Source organism: Pisolithus orientalis (assembly GCF_024613125.1).
Source record: "Pisolithus orientalis strain OTSU chromosome Unknown F5J12scaffold_25, whole genome shotgun sequence".
Lineage (NCBI taxonomy): Eukaryota > Fungi > Basidiomycota > Agaricomycetes > Boletales > Pisolithaceae > Pisolithus > Pisolithus orientalis.
Window position 1 is genome coordinate 536,937 of NW_026260806.1, and position 13,112 is coordinate 550,048.

At 50.1% G+C, this 13,112-nt stretch overlaps 6 protein-coding genes across 6 annotated transcripts; 4 read left to right on the forward strand and 2 right to left on the reverse strand.

Moving 5' to 3' along the window:
* The first annotated feature begins 633 nt into the window (after positions 1 to 633).
* F5J12DRAFT_259934 (uncharacterized protein) lies at positions 634 to 3,835 on the forward strand. The gene is made up of 9 exons (XM_051738639.1): positions 634 to 1,509; positions 1,580 to 1,918; positions 1,983 to 2,433; positions 2,488 to 2,541; positions 2,598 to 2,636; positions 2,692 to 2,711; positions 2,789 to 2,875; positions 2,958 to 3,029; positions 3,090 to 3,835. The coding sequence occupies exons 1-9, from the start codon at positions 667 to 669 to the stop codon at positions 3,744 to 3,746; spliced, it is 2,562 nt and encodes an 853-aa protein (XP_051598010.1). The 5' UTR covers positions 634 to 666; the 3' UTR covers positions 3,747 to 3,835.
* A 178-nt stretch (positions 3,836 to 4,013) lies between these two features.
* On the reverse strand, positions 4,014 to 4,745 carry F5J12DRAFT_745197 (ribosomal S13/S15 N-terminal domain-containing protein; the record flags this gene model as incomplete). The annotated part of the gene is made up of 3 exons (XM_051742072.1): positions 4,558 to 4,745; positions 4,301 to 4,501; positions 4,014 to 4,234 (listed from the first exon to the last, which is right to left on the reverse strand). The coding sequence occupies exons 1-3, from the start codon at positions 4,589 to 4,591 to the stop codon at positions 4,014 to 4,016; spliced, it is 456 nt and encodes a 151-aa protein (XP_051598011.1). The 5' UTR covers positions 4,592 to 4,745.
* A 213-nt stretch (positions 4,746 to 4,958) lies between these two features.
* Positions 4,959 to 6,329, forward strand: F5J12DRAFT_951004 (40S ribosomal protein S6; the record flags this gene model as incomplete). The annotated part of the gene is made up of 5 exons (XM_051749802.1): positions 4,959 to 4,977; positions 5,033 to 5,084; positions 5,143 to 5,393; positions 5,422 to 5,599; positions 5,662 to 6,329. 5 exons carry the CDS (start codon positions 4,959 to 4,961, stop codon positions 5,840 to 5,842), a joined length of 681 nt encoding a protein of 226 aa, XP_051598012.1. The 3' UTR covers positions 5,843 to 6,329.
* A 1,143-nt stretch (positions 6,330 to 7,472) lies between these two features.
* Positions 7,473 to 8,706, reverse strand: F5J12DRAFT_260256 (32 kDa-cell wall symbiosis regulated acidic polypeptide precursor). The gene is made up of 5 exons (XM_051738641.1): positions 8,473 to 8,706; positions 8,289 to 8,425; positions 8,001 to 8,231; positions 7,819 to 7,934; positions 7,473 to 7,768 (listed from the first exon to the last, which is right to left on the reverse strand). The coding sequence occupies exons 1-5, from the start codon at positions 8,539 to 8,541 to the stop codon at positions 7,656 to 7,658; spliced, it is 666 nt and encodes a 221-aa protein (XP_051598013.1). The 5' UTR covers positions 8,542 to 8,706; the 3' UTR covers positions 7,473 to 7,655.
* Positions 8,707 to 9,544: 838 nt separating this feature from the next.
* F5J12DRAFT_724088 (32 kDa-cell wall symbiosis regulated acidic polypeptide) lies at positions 9,545 to 10,633 on the forward strand (the record flags this gene model as incomplete). The annotated part of the gene is made up of 6 exons (XM_051741499.1): positions 9,545 to 9,686; positions 9,742 to 9,839; positions 9,892 to 10,037; positions 10,079 to 10,297; positions 10,359 to 10,474; positions 10,524 to 10,633. The coding sequence occupies 6 exons, from the start codon at positions 9,545 to 9,547 to the stop codon at positions 10,631 to 10,633; spliced, it is 831 nt and encodes a 276-aa protein (XP_051598014.1).
* Positions 10,634 to 11,448: 815 nt separating this feature from the next.
* F5J12DRAFT_260013 (32 kDa-cell wall symbiosis regulated acidic polypeptide precursor) lies at positions 11,449 to 12,787 on the forward strand. Its single transcript, XM_051738640.1, has 5 exons — positions 11,449 to 11,667; positions 11,726 to 11,790; positions 11,864 to 12,291; positions 12,349 to 12,425; positions 12,501 to 12,787. The coding sequence occupies exons 1-5, from the start codon at positions 11,640 to 11,642 to the stop codon at positions 12,608 to 12,610; spliced, it is 708 nt and encodes a 235-aa protein (XP_051598015.1). The 5' UTR covers positions 11,449 to 11,639; the 3' UTR covers positions 12,611 to 12,787.
* Positions 12,788 to 13,112: the final 325 nt, after the last annotated feature.

Consider the following 13,112-nt stretch of genomic DNA (forward strand, 5'->3'; position numbering starts at 1 on the left):
GTCAAGAAGCATAACCCAGACGTGGACGCCAGTGCTATCAATGTGGATTTGGCAACTGCGGGTCCTGGTCCGTCTTCGCGTCCTGTGAATTAACAGGTTTGGCCGAATCCATCGTTTACATGCATAATCATAACCACAACCATGATCATGATGTATAGGGAGGATGGCAGAGGCAAAAGCGACACACGATGCACATTTGCAGGTAAGCCGTCTTGGTGAAGGTAATTGGATAGACGGATATGGGCATACCGAGTATATGGATCCTGCATGCATTGGGGAGACATTCATAGTTGTACTTGAAAGGGAAGTTGATATGAATGACGGAGGTACCTATAAAAGTTTCTCTTAGGATTCAATACGGCGTTCGACCATTCTCCTCTACCTGGCGCCGAGGTCGTTAAGGGCCTTCTGACGTGCGCTCTTAGCCTGACCACGTTGAGCAGCCTCTTCAGTCTGTTCAACTCGTCTGTTACGTATGATATCGAGGAGCTGCCAGATCATCTGTTGGCCACGCGGTATGTAGAAATCGAGTTTGGTTGGGGCGACGGCGTCGACCAATCATGATCGAAATACTCCATCGGATGTCCCAAAAGGGAAATCCATCCTCCAGCGAGATTGCACAATATTGAGTACTTGAGTCTTGACACCGAGCGCGAGCAATGTGCGATGGAAGTCACCGACCTCTCAAATCCATCACCGCAAACTGAAACTGCTACTCGAAAATGCAAACACTCGGTGGGCCGACGTTACACTCAAGAAGCAACAACTCGGCATGTTGACTCAGAGGACATCATCGAACTGTCGGATTCGGAGCTATTAATGGACGACGAGGATGCCGTCCAAGTTGTCAGGGCCAGTTTGAAAACCACTGTACGAAGGAGTACTAAGACACAAAAGGAAGATGCTGCCTCGAGACATTCTACTCCAGACCCATCCTCTTCAACCAACACATTGCCATCTGACGCACAGACGCCACGAGTGGCGGATGCCGTACAGGCGGAAAGATCGTCGCAACCGAGGCAAGACAAAGGTCAAAGGCTTGTAGGTAACGGTCCATTACTCTACCCTGGCTCCGACGACGACAGGACAGAGCAAACACGCTCGCCTGGCCCCCCATCTCCACCTGCAGCATCTCAAAGACCAGGCACAGTCCCACCTGCTCTCCCTCACCCACCCAAACCACCTCCGCCCATAGATCCCATGGACGATTATGTCGCGCGCGTTACTGAAATTGTTCCAGACGTGCAACCCGCACACGTCCTTAATCTAGTCGAACGAACCATGCAAACGAACCCGGACGCAGTCGTCGAACTCGTTTTACACGCCCTTTTCGAAGAACCCTTCTACCCCAAAATAGACAGAAAAGGAAAGCGAAAGCGGGATGAAGTGGAGGAAGAGGAGGGTCAGGAAGGCCGACGTTACTATCGCGGCACTCCTAAACCACGGGTCGACTACCTGAGTGAAGATAGAGAATACGACGGTGGTCCATTTTACTTCGAGCTCTCCCTGGTGCGTACCCCATCTGCCTCTCCGCTGTCGCTCTGGCTTCGTCGAGCGTCCTTCCAACGATGTGCTTTAGGAACAGCTCATGGTCGACTATCCCAGGATCCCGAAACCACACATCCGGAAACAGTTGCTAGAATATCGATTCTACGCACGCGCCTTCTTCAAGCTATCGCGAGACCTTGAACAGAAGCCTCCGCCTTTCAGACTTAAATTGATCAATTCTGTCGTGTCGAGGAAAGGCAAATTGAAAGAGGACCCTGTGTTCGAAAATGAACGTGAATGGGTAAGGAAGAAAGTTGCACAAGTAGCTGTTTCGCGGGACGAAGCCCTGGCAGAAGAGATCAATGAACAGGAATACCAGGAAACTGAGGATGGCATTGAATGCGGTTGCTGTTTCTCGTTGTACCCTTTCGTATGTGCTTTTGTTTGGTGGTGACACGGTTCTGCTATTGTCGCCCTCACGCTTCGTTATCCAGGACAACATGATCCAATGCCCGGACGCTCATCTATTCTGCAAATCTTGCATGACGTCTTATTCATCCACCCTTCTGGGTGAACACAATCCTAACATCGTTTGTATGGACCAATCTGGATGCAAACTCCCCATCCCTGAATCCGAACTCAAACGTTTCTTATCCTCGAAGATGCTTGAGCTATTTGAACGCGTCAAACAACGCAAGGAAATCGAGGCGGCGGGACTGGAGAATTTAGAAGAATGTCCGTTTTGCGAGTACAAATGCGTGATCGACAATGAGATGGAAAAGTTGTTTAGATGTGAGAACGCGGAGTGTGGTGCTGTGACGTGTAGAGCGTGTAAGAAGCCGGTATGTTCAGTTTTGCGTTTATTGTCCTTACTTCTCTTCCTTTCGTGCGTGACTTATCGAGCATCTGCGTATACACAGGACCATCTACCGAAGAGCTGCAAAGGTGTGTTCTGTTTGTGCCTTCACGGTATCTCGGTTATCTCAACACATGATGCAGAGGTAGAAGAAGACAACCACCTAGATGTACAGCATCTCGTCGAGGAAGCCATGAGTAAGTCTGCATTCCTCTGCTTGCGTTGTTCAGGCCCTTATACTGCTGCCTAATAGCCCGTGCTCTCATGCGTAACTGTCCAAAATGTCAAAAAGGCAAGTTACTACATTTCACGTTCCGTTGACGAGGATCAAATTTCACCTCACATAGCATTTATCAAGGAACTAGGTGTAAGTCTGGGCTTCCGTGCTTCCTCACTCGACCTAACCTGGTTTGACCACACTTCTCCCCCGTGAACGTGACGCAGTGCAATAAAATGACCTGTCCGAATTGCCACACCCAATCCTGTTATATTTGCCGTCAAATCGTCAATGGGTATGAGCACTTCAATCGGGTGGGTCCTTTCGTCGTCATCATTGCCCCATCGATTTCGTTAGCTCACATCTCCCCGTTTCATATTGGTTGGCGGCGTGCAGCCAGGCCAAGGGGGGAATAAATCAAAGTGTATACTTTGGGATCCGTCGGTTGAGCAGCGTCATGCTGAGGAGGTGCGTACACCCCCTCTTCTCTCATTGCAGCGTGAGCTATCTTTTTCTGATACCACATAGGTCAACGCAGCTGCCAAACAAGCCATGGAAGAGCTCAAGAAGAACAACCCAGACGTGGACGCCAGTGCTATTAAAGTGGATTTGGCAACCGCCGGTCCGGGTCCATCTTCGCGTCTTCCGAACCAGCCAGTTCACCCAAACCCATACATACACATACACAACCATAACCATAACCATAACCACGTTCACGTTCATGGTCAGAACCGCCATGTCCATCACTTTGGTGGACCAGTTCCTGCACCACAGGCACCCCATCCGATGCCGTATAGACTCCTACCGCACTTTGCCCCCCCTATCCCGCTGGCAGCCCCAATCCCACCGATAGGAGTGGGACAGGCAGCCGGCTATGGTCAGCCGGCAGCTCTGGCACCAGCTTTAGGACCGCTCCCAGTCCTGCAGATGGAACCGAATCAGATAGCACCAAACCAAGGGTACTATGTGCCACCTGACCCGCCATATCCAGGTGTGCCACAGCAACTATTCCAGATGGGAAATGTGCAAGGTCAGGTAGGGATGCCCGCGTTAGCACAGCCTGTGCGCGGAATTGCACATGTAGGTGGACGTGGACAGAGACGTAGGAAGGGGAATAGGCGAGCCAGAGCCAGAGCCAGAGGAGCGGCAGGGGGTGTGCAAGTTGCTGTGAGACATCAACAGTAAATTTCGGTGGTTTGGAACGTACGTCTTGGTGATGTGTGTAGCTTACAACTTTGCCTAAGTTATAACCTGACGGGGACGACGAGTTAGAAAACCGAGTGGAGGCAAGGCAAAGGCATAGAGACGCGTGCATATTCATTATGCGTATACATATTGCGATTGAATTGTAAAAGCCTACGAGATTTAACAGTCACAGTATGGCAATTATGAGCCCCAGACCCCCTGAATAGCACACCGGTGCTCAGCCAACCACCCTGACTCAACCGCCATCTAAGCAATCAACGTCGAGGCGGTCGCAGCATCATACTTGAAATTTGGTTGAATGACCTGCTTTGTCTTATAGTACCTCGCCAGACGGTGGATTCTGCTCTCGATGAGGATGAGACGGAATTTGGAATCCTTGTCTTTTCGGTTGACCTCGAGATGTTTGCGTACTGCGACAGCTTTTTTGACGAGATGGTAGAGATCCTCGGGAATGGCGGGTGCGAGGCCTGTTCGTACCTCGGGTAAGATGCCGGAGAAGAGGGAAAGAAATACGGGTGAATAGAACAACATACCACGCGTCTTGAGAATCCGTAGGATCTTGTTCCCAGTGACGAACCGCACCTGGGGGATCCCATGCGAGTCACGAAGGGTCACACCAATCTGGGAGGGTGTAAGACCCTTGCGAGCGAGTTTAATGATGTGCTCGATGACGTCTTCGGAGGTTGTTTTGAGCCATGATGGTGGTGTGCGGCGGTATGGAAGGGCAGATGAGGCTTGGATGGGATGAGGTCAGTCCCGTGTAACAGAAACGATCCGGGGAAGGACGCACAGATGCCCTTTCCGGGAGCGTGCATGCGACCCATGTTTGCTCTGTCCTGGACTCAGAGAATGGAACTGTGGTATGATGGCAAGCTCGCTTACGAATTTTACTTGCGACGTCGAAAAAGAAAGCTTTGGCGTGTCTTGAGGGACGTCTGCTGCGACGTTGACGAGATTCCTTGCGATGGGATGCGCGTGACAGCGTGACATCGGTGGCTTGGAGTGACATGTGACATCTGTATAGTTTGTGAACCTTATTTTCTCATCGACGACTGGCTGAGACGCAAACAACATCCAACCAGCCACCCGTCCAGCAAGCCCATCGGTGACAGGGTTCTTCTCAAGCCGCAAGGTAAGTGTATAACGAGTAACGAGAAGATGTTGTGCTGACTGCAGAACGCCCGATCCAGTATGAAGCTCAACATTGCCAGTATGTTTAGCCCGCGTTGGCGTGGAGGTGGACTATTCACTGATCATGTTCACAGACCCCGCGACGGGGCAACAAAAGACAGTCGACATTGATGAGGAAAGAAGATAGTGCGTGTCGTTCGTTTCCGATATCAGTGCCCCTCCCGTAATTTGAGACTCCCCACAGCCGCATCTTCTACGACAAGAAAATCGCTCAGGAAGTCGAGGCTGACCCCCTTGGCGACGAATGGAAAGGTTACATCCTCCGCATAACTGGCGGAAACGACAAACAAGGATTTCCTATGAAGCAAGGTGTCCTCCTTCCCCACCGTGTCCGTCTCCTTCTTGCCGACGGTCACTCGTGCTACCGCCCTCGCCGTGACGGTGAGCGCAGGCGCAAATCTGTACGGGGGTGCATCGTTGGCCCAGATATTCGCCGTCCTCTCTCTCACCATCGTCAAACAAGGCGACAACGAGTTGCCGGGACTCACGGATGATGTGTTGCCCAAGCGTCTGGGTCCTAAGCGTGCAACGAAGATACGGCGCTTCTTCAATCTGAGCAAGGAGGACGACGTAAGGAAGTATGTCATCCGCCGGGAAGTGAAGAGTAAGAAGAAGGAGAACGCCAAGCCATACACCAAGGCGTAGGTCCCCTTGCACGGGAACGTAACGACCACATCCCGCTCACCCTGGTTGTACCTTTCAGACCTAAAATTCAACGACTCGTCACCCCTATCCGTTTGCAACGCCGCCGTCACCTCCGCGCTCTCAACCGCCGCCGTATCGACCGCATAAAAGAACAGAAGGCAGAATACGACACGTTGGTGCAAAAGCGCGTCGCTGAGAAGAAGGCAAAGGTTGCTGCTGCCAAAGCATCACACAAGTGAGTTTGGTTCCTTTTTTACTTTGCAACGTGGTTGTCACCGATCTGACAATATGAACATCGATGACGATCGCTGACAACACACCTTGGGAAACCAGGACTGCAACTGCTTAAATGCATAATTCCTCCGAGGCCTGGCTGCATCCCAACCTACGCTTGCATTCTTCCTTAGGCTATGACCATCCCCTCTCCTTATGTTGCTTCCCACATCAATGTTATTAGGCTTAGGGTTCATATGCCACCAATGCTACGTCTTCTCACATGCGGCATGTTCGGAGAGACTCATCTGTACGTGTTAGGTAAGAAATCATGTTGTTTGAAGTATGTACACATTTTCGTTTTGTGCTCGGGAGGGGACAGGCATGATAGCCGTTGTAACCTTAGCGTTAGAAGGAACCCGGCCTCGGAAAATAGAAGCGTATTCACATCCGTGCGGTACGCCAGTCCTTTGCTGAACTTGTGATACGCTGGATCAGTAGGAGAGCATATGGGAACAACAGAAGCTGTCAGCTCAAGTCTCTAAACAACCACCGAGGATGTGCATGCCTTAGTGGAGTAGCGGTTGAACATCCTGCTGTCGTCAGTGCCTCTATTACTGGAAATACAGGAACTGCCTATTAGTCGTGTCATACGATATTGGGACGAACGTAGCGATAGAAATATAGCAAGCAGCATCTTCTCGAACTTGCCGAGATCTGCACAAATGCTACCAGTAAGTTGCAACTAATCCCACCACTTAAATGACATCAATTCCATGGACGACTAGACTGTCAACATCTTCCCAGTTCACGTAGTCCTGGGATTTAGATGGAGCTGCCACCGTCATTCATCAGTAAAGCTAAGCGTTCAACAACCTGGGTTTTCAAGCGCTTAATGTTCGCCAGTGTTTGCCGAGCATTCAAAAACTGTCTAATATGCATGCTGTAATTTGGCTGAATTTACTGATGTTAGGGCGATAGACGTCTGGATCCAGTGCCCACATCCACACCACTCGCGCAGCCGCCATCGGTAAGATTCCCTTGTTTAATGCTCACACTGGATGCGGGCAATAACCCGCCGACGCTGTACATCACTTTCCTACCTCTAATGCCCCCCGATCATCACTGTCGTACTTTTACCCAAAGACGGGCAGGAGCGCGGTCGAATAAACGCTGACATCGTTGGGTTTGTTTTGCGCAACTCTACTAACACGATCGGCTCCGCATCATACGAATCTCTCAGTGTGGTATGTACGTCGACTCATTAAAGAATGCCCCATTTGTCTCATGTGGTGTTCCAAAGGTTGACAAGTACCATTACACACAGTTTAAGTGGTTCGGATGCGAAATGACACTACCACATCGTTGCTTGATCAGGGTCAGAGAGGCCGACCAAAGGTACAGAGGGTCGTAGATGGTGTGTGTGTGTGTGTGAGTAAGTGAGAGAGGACGCATGCAAAATACCTCCCACATTTAGAAACGAGTCGTGACACTCAAAGCCGTGGTGCCAGTCTTGACGTCAGATTAAGACTGACCACGACACAGACAATATCGTCGAAACTCCACCAGTAGGATTGATAGGAGGACAGTGCAAGGTGACGAAACTCGTATCAATACATCTTCCTAAGTGCCTATCCGGTTTCTGAACTTCAGAGCAGAGTCCACTCGGTGAAAGAACGCCACACTTGGAGTAACCGTTCGACTTCAGCATTGCGGCGCAGTCTACTCGAACGGCGAAAGCCATTACATACATGACTACTGGCAAAACATAGAAAGTTGCTTCACACTGGACCGTGCTCAATATATTACATACATGCACGAGTAACCCTGCAATACATTTTACAATGCGAAGATAGTTGCCTGCTTAGATATCCCGGTTGCCATAAGTTTGTCCTTGATTCGATTGCGAATTTTTCCGTAGAGCCCATCATTCAAACTATAGATGTGGCTCACTGGATTAATTAAGTCAACTGTCGGGCCACGTGTTAAGCAAGCTACTTACATACTGTTGTCTTGGTTTCCACCTTGCCATCAGAGTAGAGAAGGGGGCTACATCGTGCCCCATTGACATCAAATTCGAGGAAGAAAGAAGTCACTGAAACGGCGTCGTTCTTCTCCCTGATGGTCGTCCGCGTCAGTTGGGACTCACTATGGGGTGGCAGACAGCAGAGAGCAAGAGCTCACGAGCAAATGGCCAGTTGAAATTTGCCACGGTAGCTTCCTCCTCCAGTAAAAAGCAGACGAGGGATGGCGGCTTCATTAACTTGATTGAGGGCGCCCTCCGTGAATAGCTTCAGTGCACCTTCGTTTTCCGGCTCTTGCTCAAGGACCTTCAGGGCGCGGGAGAGCAGTTCGCGCTCCGAGTCTGATACTCGCAAGGATTCGAGCACTGGTCCCTTGACTTCTTCTTCAAGTCTGTCATAAGGTAAATGTATAAGCCGACTGTGGCAATGTTAGGCAACGTAATCGAACCCAGCCTGTTGGCCAAACCAGTGTATATTCAAAAGGGTGGTCAAGAAACTGTTGCACCATTTGGCATAGTCGCCGTCCTTGACTGCCTGTTTGTCTGCTGCTCTCGCAGCGAGCTCAAAGCTGTTTCGTACGTCCTCCTGGGAAAGGATTGGATGGAACGGCTAGGCCATGTAGTACGACGTACCTGGTGTTGCGCGCTAACGCCGGGTAAGAAAAGTATGACAATGGAGACGCAGACAGCGGCACTGGCCATGTGGTTCGTACACGAGGAGAGAGTTCAGCAGCTGTGGTTCGAGTACACACGGTGATAGGAAGGGTTATAATCCATGCCCCTTGCGGCAGATGCCGCGACCGACGTTCAACTCGCATGAGACATGTGCATTATGCCTGATCAGTGTGGAAACCCGCTGTGCCGTGTCAGTGAGCAATCTTCCCATCTATGTTGGCCACCACAGCACCGGTAAACACGACGTCCCGAATCGGGGGCTGTGCAATACGGTTGAAGAAGCCGAAGGCACCGGTCTTCGAAACTTCCATTCATCGTGTCAACATCATCTGGACCTGCGGAGTCCCCAACATTTTCCATGAATAGGCTGGCCAATGAGAATTGTCGATTCATCACGAGCTGCTCCGCCGATTCACTTCTGATCTATAGAAGACAGGGGAAGCTGAAACGATCATCATGTCAATGTCGTCTGGACATGTATGTAAGTGGAATCCCAGCCCTGCCGGCTTTGACAATTTTCTCCAATAAGTAGGTTGGCATCGAGGATCACCAGATGCTCCGCCAATTCATTGGAGATAGGGGAAACCAAAATGATCATCTTCAAACCTTTTATTCGGCATGTCAAGGTCATCCGAGCATGTATGTAAGTTGAGGCCCAGCCCCGCTGCATCCTGAAAAATTCATCCAATAGGTTGGCGTTGAGGATGCCAGTTGTCCCTGGAAGACACAGGACTTGCAACTTCCATTGGACGTGTCAAGATGCAGGATGCATCTGAGCGTGCATGTAGATGGAGTCCGGCTCTGACGATTTTCCGAACCGAATCATCTTTCCGGGTATCCCTACCCCCGCATGGGTCACGGCTGGTGGCCATCAACCGCACGAGTCCCACTCAGGTGATAATCATACCCTGGCAAATCCTAAGTGCCCTCGTGATCCCACCGGTTTGGACCATGGGTATAAAGTCAGGTCGTCGACCAGTTCTGATCCCACAACCCATATCTGGTTTAAACTCTTTCTCTCAAGTCAACTATGTGCGACGATATTGCTTCACTTGTGGCATACGTCGAATCGGCGACTCTGGCGCCCATTGAACCAGGTCTTCATACGAGGGCCGCGTTCCTCGCAGCGGCCGGCTTACAGACGGGCCCCGCGGCCCTCTCAGAGGAGAAAGGTGCGTCGGAAGCGCCATTTGTCACCTACAATCTCGGTGACGGTTCGCGTACTAGACCGTGGAAAGTATTTGGGTGAACCCGGTAAGGACGGCGCTGCCACCATCGGTGGCACCCTTGTCTCGGTCCTCGCCAACCTCAGCGGACAAAACCGCGTTAGTGGACCCTTTACTCCAATGTACAGACACCTCATTTCCATCATTTTAGACGGACGTTGCTAATTCCCTCGAATTTGCTTCTCGTGTTGCCGCCAAGGAAGCAGGGCCTGATGACCATACCTCAAAGTACTGGGAAGAGTTCAAAAAGTCCATTCTTCAAATCGGGTGGCTCAAGCAGAAGGATGAGCAAGTGCTGTTGTTATTTTACTAGTCATTATGATCTAATGCCGTCCTAGGTGGTCCAAAGATTTCGTCGACGGTCAAACTTCTGGTGCCGAGAACTTCAGCGACTATGTGATCGCAAATGTCAGAAGTGACCCGCTCTATTCTGAGGCAGAAAAATCGGTCATTATCCAAGCTATGGAGTCGCTTCGAAGCCAGGCGGAAAAGCGTGCTTTCTTCAGGAAGTTCACGGCTGGTGGTAGCAAGGGGTCCTATGGTGTTAACGCGGCAACGTATGTGCTTCCCACTTGATTTTCTTTGCTTCCGAATCGAATGTTCATAATTCTCTGAAAGGGTTAACAACGGAGCGCTGGCATTGCGTTTTTCTTGCTTTACATTCAACTGCAACGCCGCGGTGGATGATTATCTGATCTTCAGCATCAAAAATATCAAAGCTGATGTGCAAAAGGGTATGTCAACATACTTGCAATATTCCCTGACTCATGCACCATGTCGCAGACAACTTGGACGTTGCTGGGAACCAGAGAACCATCGACAACCTCAGATCGAAGATCGAGGCGAAATTAGACCAGGCGGCCGGTGATTACATCGATGGCATTGATATTTGAATAGTCACCCTGGCAATTTTTTTTTTTCGGAATAAATGTACTTGTACGAGTGTTCTGATGTGAAATGGCTGTTACTCTGATATAGTTCATCGCTACCCAAATAGTGACGCCAGTTTGTTATTCCTGTGGGAGCAGGAGGTTTTGTCGAACACAAGAATCTGTCCTGCCGCCCTCAGGACTAACCCCTCTTTCTCCCTGTCACTTCCTACCAAGCCTTCCGAGTCCACGCCCTCGTATCTGTGCCCCTACCCCTAATTACTCAAGTCCGCTTATGTGTTAGGGGAGATATGGCGGATGGAAAGACCACAGACCAAGTATAAGTTAACTTGCCCAGACATAATTGTGGGATACTTGTTGCGTGACGGGCGTCCTGGCATACAAGAAGCGCTTTCAACTGACCCCTCCGATAAAGAGCAAACGGGAAGTCTTCATTGACTCCATCAAGAGCATGCTAGTTGAACAGCTTTAGTGCCTTCTCGTTTTCTGCTTTCTGCTGGAGGGCGTTCAAAGCACGGATGACACCCAAAGGGTCAAAAACGGTTCTCCAAGCCCATCAACGTGGGGAACACGCACAAACTGACTATGGAAAGTGTTTGGCAGCGTGGACGAACCCATCCTGTTGGCCGTATAATTGTGAAAGCGTCGAACCATCTGGTACTATTGTCGTCGCTTCTGGCAGTGAATTCGAAGCTGTTTCATACATTCTCTTGTACGAAGATTGAGTAGGAACGAGACTAGGCGTCGTGGGAACGGTCTTATGTAGGTCGAGCGCTGAGCGGACAGAGATAATGTTATAAAGTCGAGGCCATGAGGCACTGCACGAACCCCATGACCATGATGACCCCGTGATGACATAAACAGCGATGCACACTGCGCAAAGAGGCACCGCGGGTCACCCTGGCGTGGATAAAAGGCTCTCCATGAACAACGCCCACTCAGTGCCCCTTCTCTTCTCTCAGCCCGCCAGTTTTGTGCCCAATCGGTGGTGTTTCTGACTCCGACGACCATGAACATTATCCTCAACTCTGCAAGCGGTGGTGCGTCGATTCTGACATTCATCGTCGCTTCTTCTAACTGAGCTATGGTCCAAAGCATCCGCAACTGTTGTCCCATCCACAATCATCGTCTTTCTTCCGGACGTGACTGAACAACACCAGGTAAGTGTTAAAGCGACAGTGCCTAAAAACGTGCCCCTACCTTGAGGACGTCGACCGAATAATTCGTACCCAGGAGGATGTCCGAAATAGTTTTGAGTTTGCTGCGAGGGCCGCAACTAAGCAAGCCTCGGGAATCGACTACGCCAGGTGGCACAGATTTTTTGGCGTCGTCCTTCATAATATCCACTGGTTCACTGTGCAGGTTGAGTTAGTCTCTCTGAAGTTCGTTCATCGTCTCTCGTTTCTAGTTCACCTTTATTTCAGGTCCGAACGAGCGATTCGGAGACCTGTACTCGACGTTATCCACGTATCCGACTCAGAACGCCACCTTGCCAGTGAAGCGTTGAGGGCTCTCCAGAATCCAGAAAACGAGGAAGCTTTACTGCTGTTCTGTGACCAGCACCCAGATAGTAAAGCCGCAAAGGAAGACGTTCGCCGGTTGTTTTTCGGTGGAGGTGGAGAATATATTAGAAGTGCCAAGTTCCAGCTTACCTTCTGCTCGTGGGTTCATTCCTTGTCTATGACTATAATAATCCTACAGTCGTCATCCTTCCACAGGGAAGCGAACGGAGACGTGATTGCATCGTCTTTCTTTATTCAACTCCGCAGCAGCAGAGCAGAGGAAGTCACTATCGGTATGTAATTCTTACTTCATCTGGGTAGTACACGGGGAGGTTTATTTTCCGAGTCTCATTGCACTGACATGATAGATTTCCACCAACACGGTTTGAATACTCGCCTATTTGAGAGGGTCCGTTTTCCCTTGAAGAAGAAACTTGAGGATTCTGGAGAATCCAAGCAGATACTTGTCGAGTACTAGTACTCGGACTAGGGGGTGCAAAGATGGAATGCAATGGACCGAGCGTATGACTCCTTTTCTTACGGTGTACATAACTGATTCAGACGGCCCTTCCTATACAAACTTCTTGTAACTTCTCATTGCTTGATATGAGTAGTCAGTGCCATATCCCCATCTGAATTGCGCCCTTCTCTTCAAACTGGAAGTCATCATCGAGTTCCTTGTACATGCATCATTGTGTCAGTGTAACAGGTGAGATGCGTTGGTTTGTTACCCAAAATGCAAGCATGACCAAGTCCTGCGAAGTCTGGAAGTGAGATTTGCCTGGGAAGCCACATATATATACTGGATTTTTTTTCCCTTTCACTGATAACAGTACTAAACCAGGAGTACTCTTTTGCCGACTTAGAGCAAGCGGACCTACGATGGAGCAGAACCTCACTACTGGTGATGAGCATCCGGCAAGAAAGGGCACGCGGAGAACGAGCGTAACTAGAAGAATTAAGGATATGATGAATCGGTC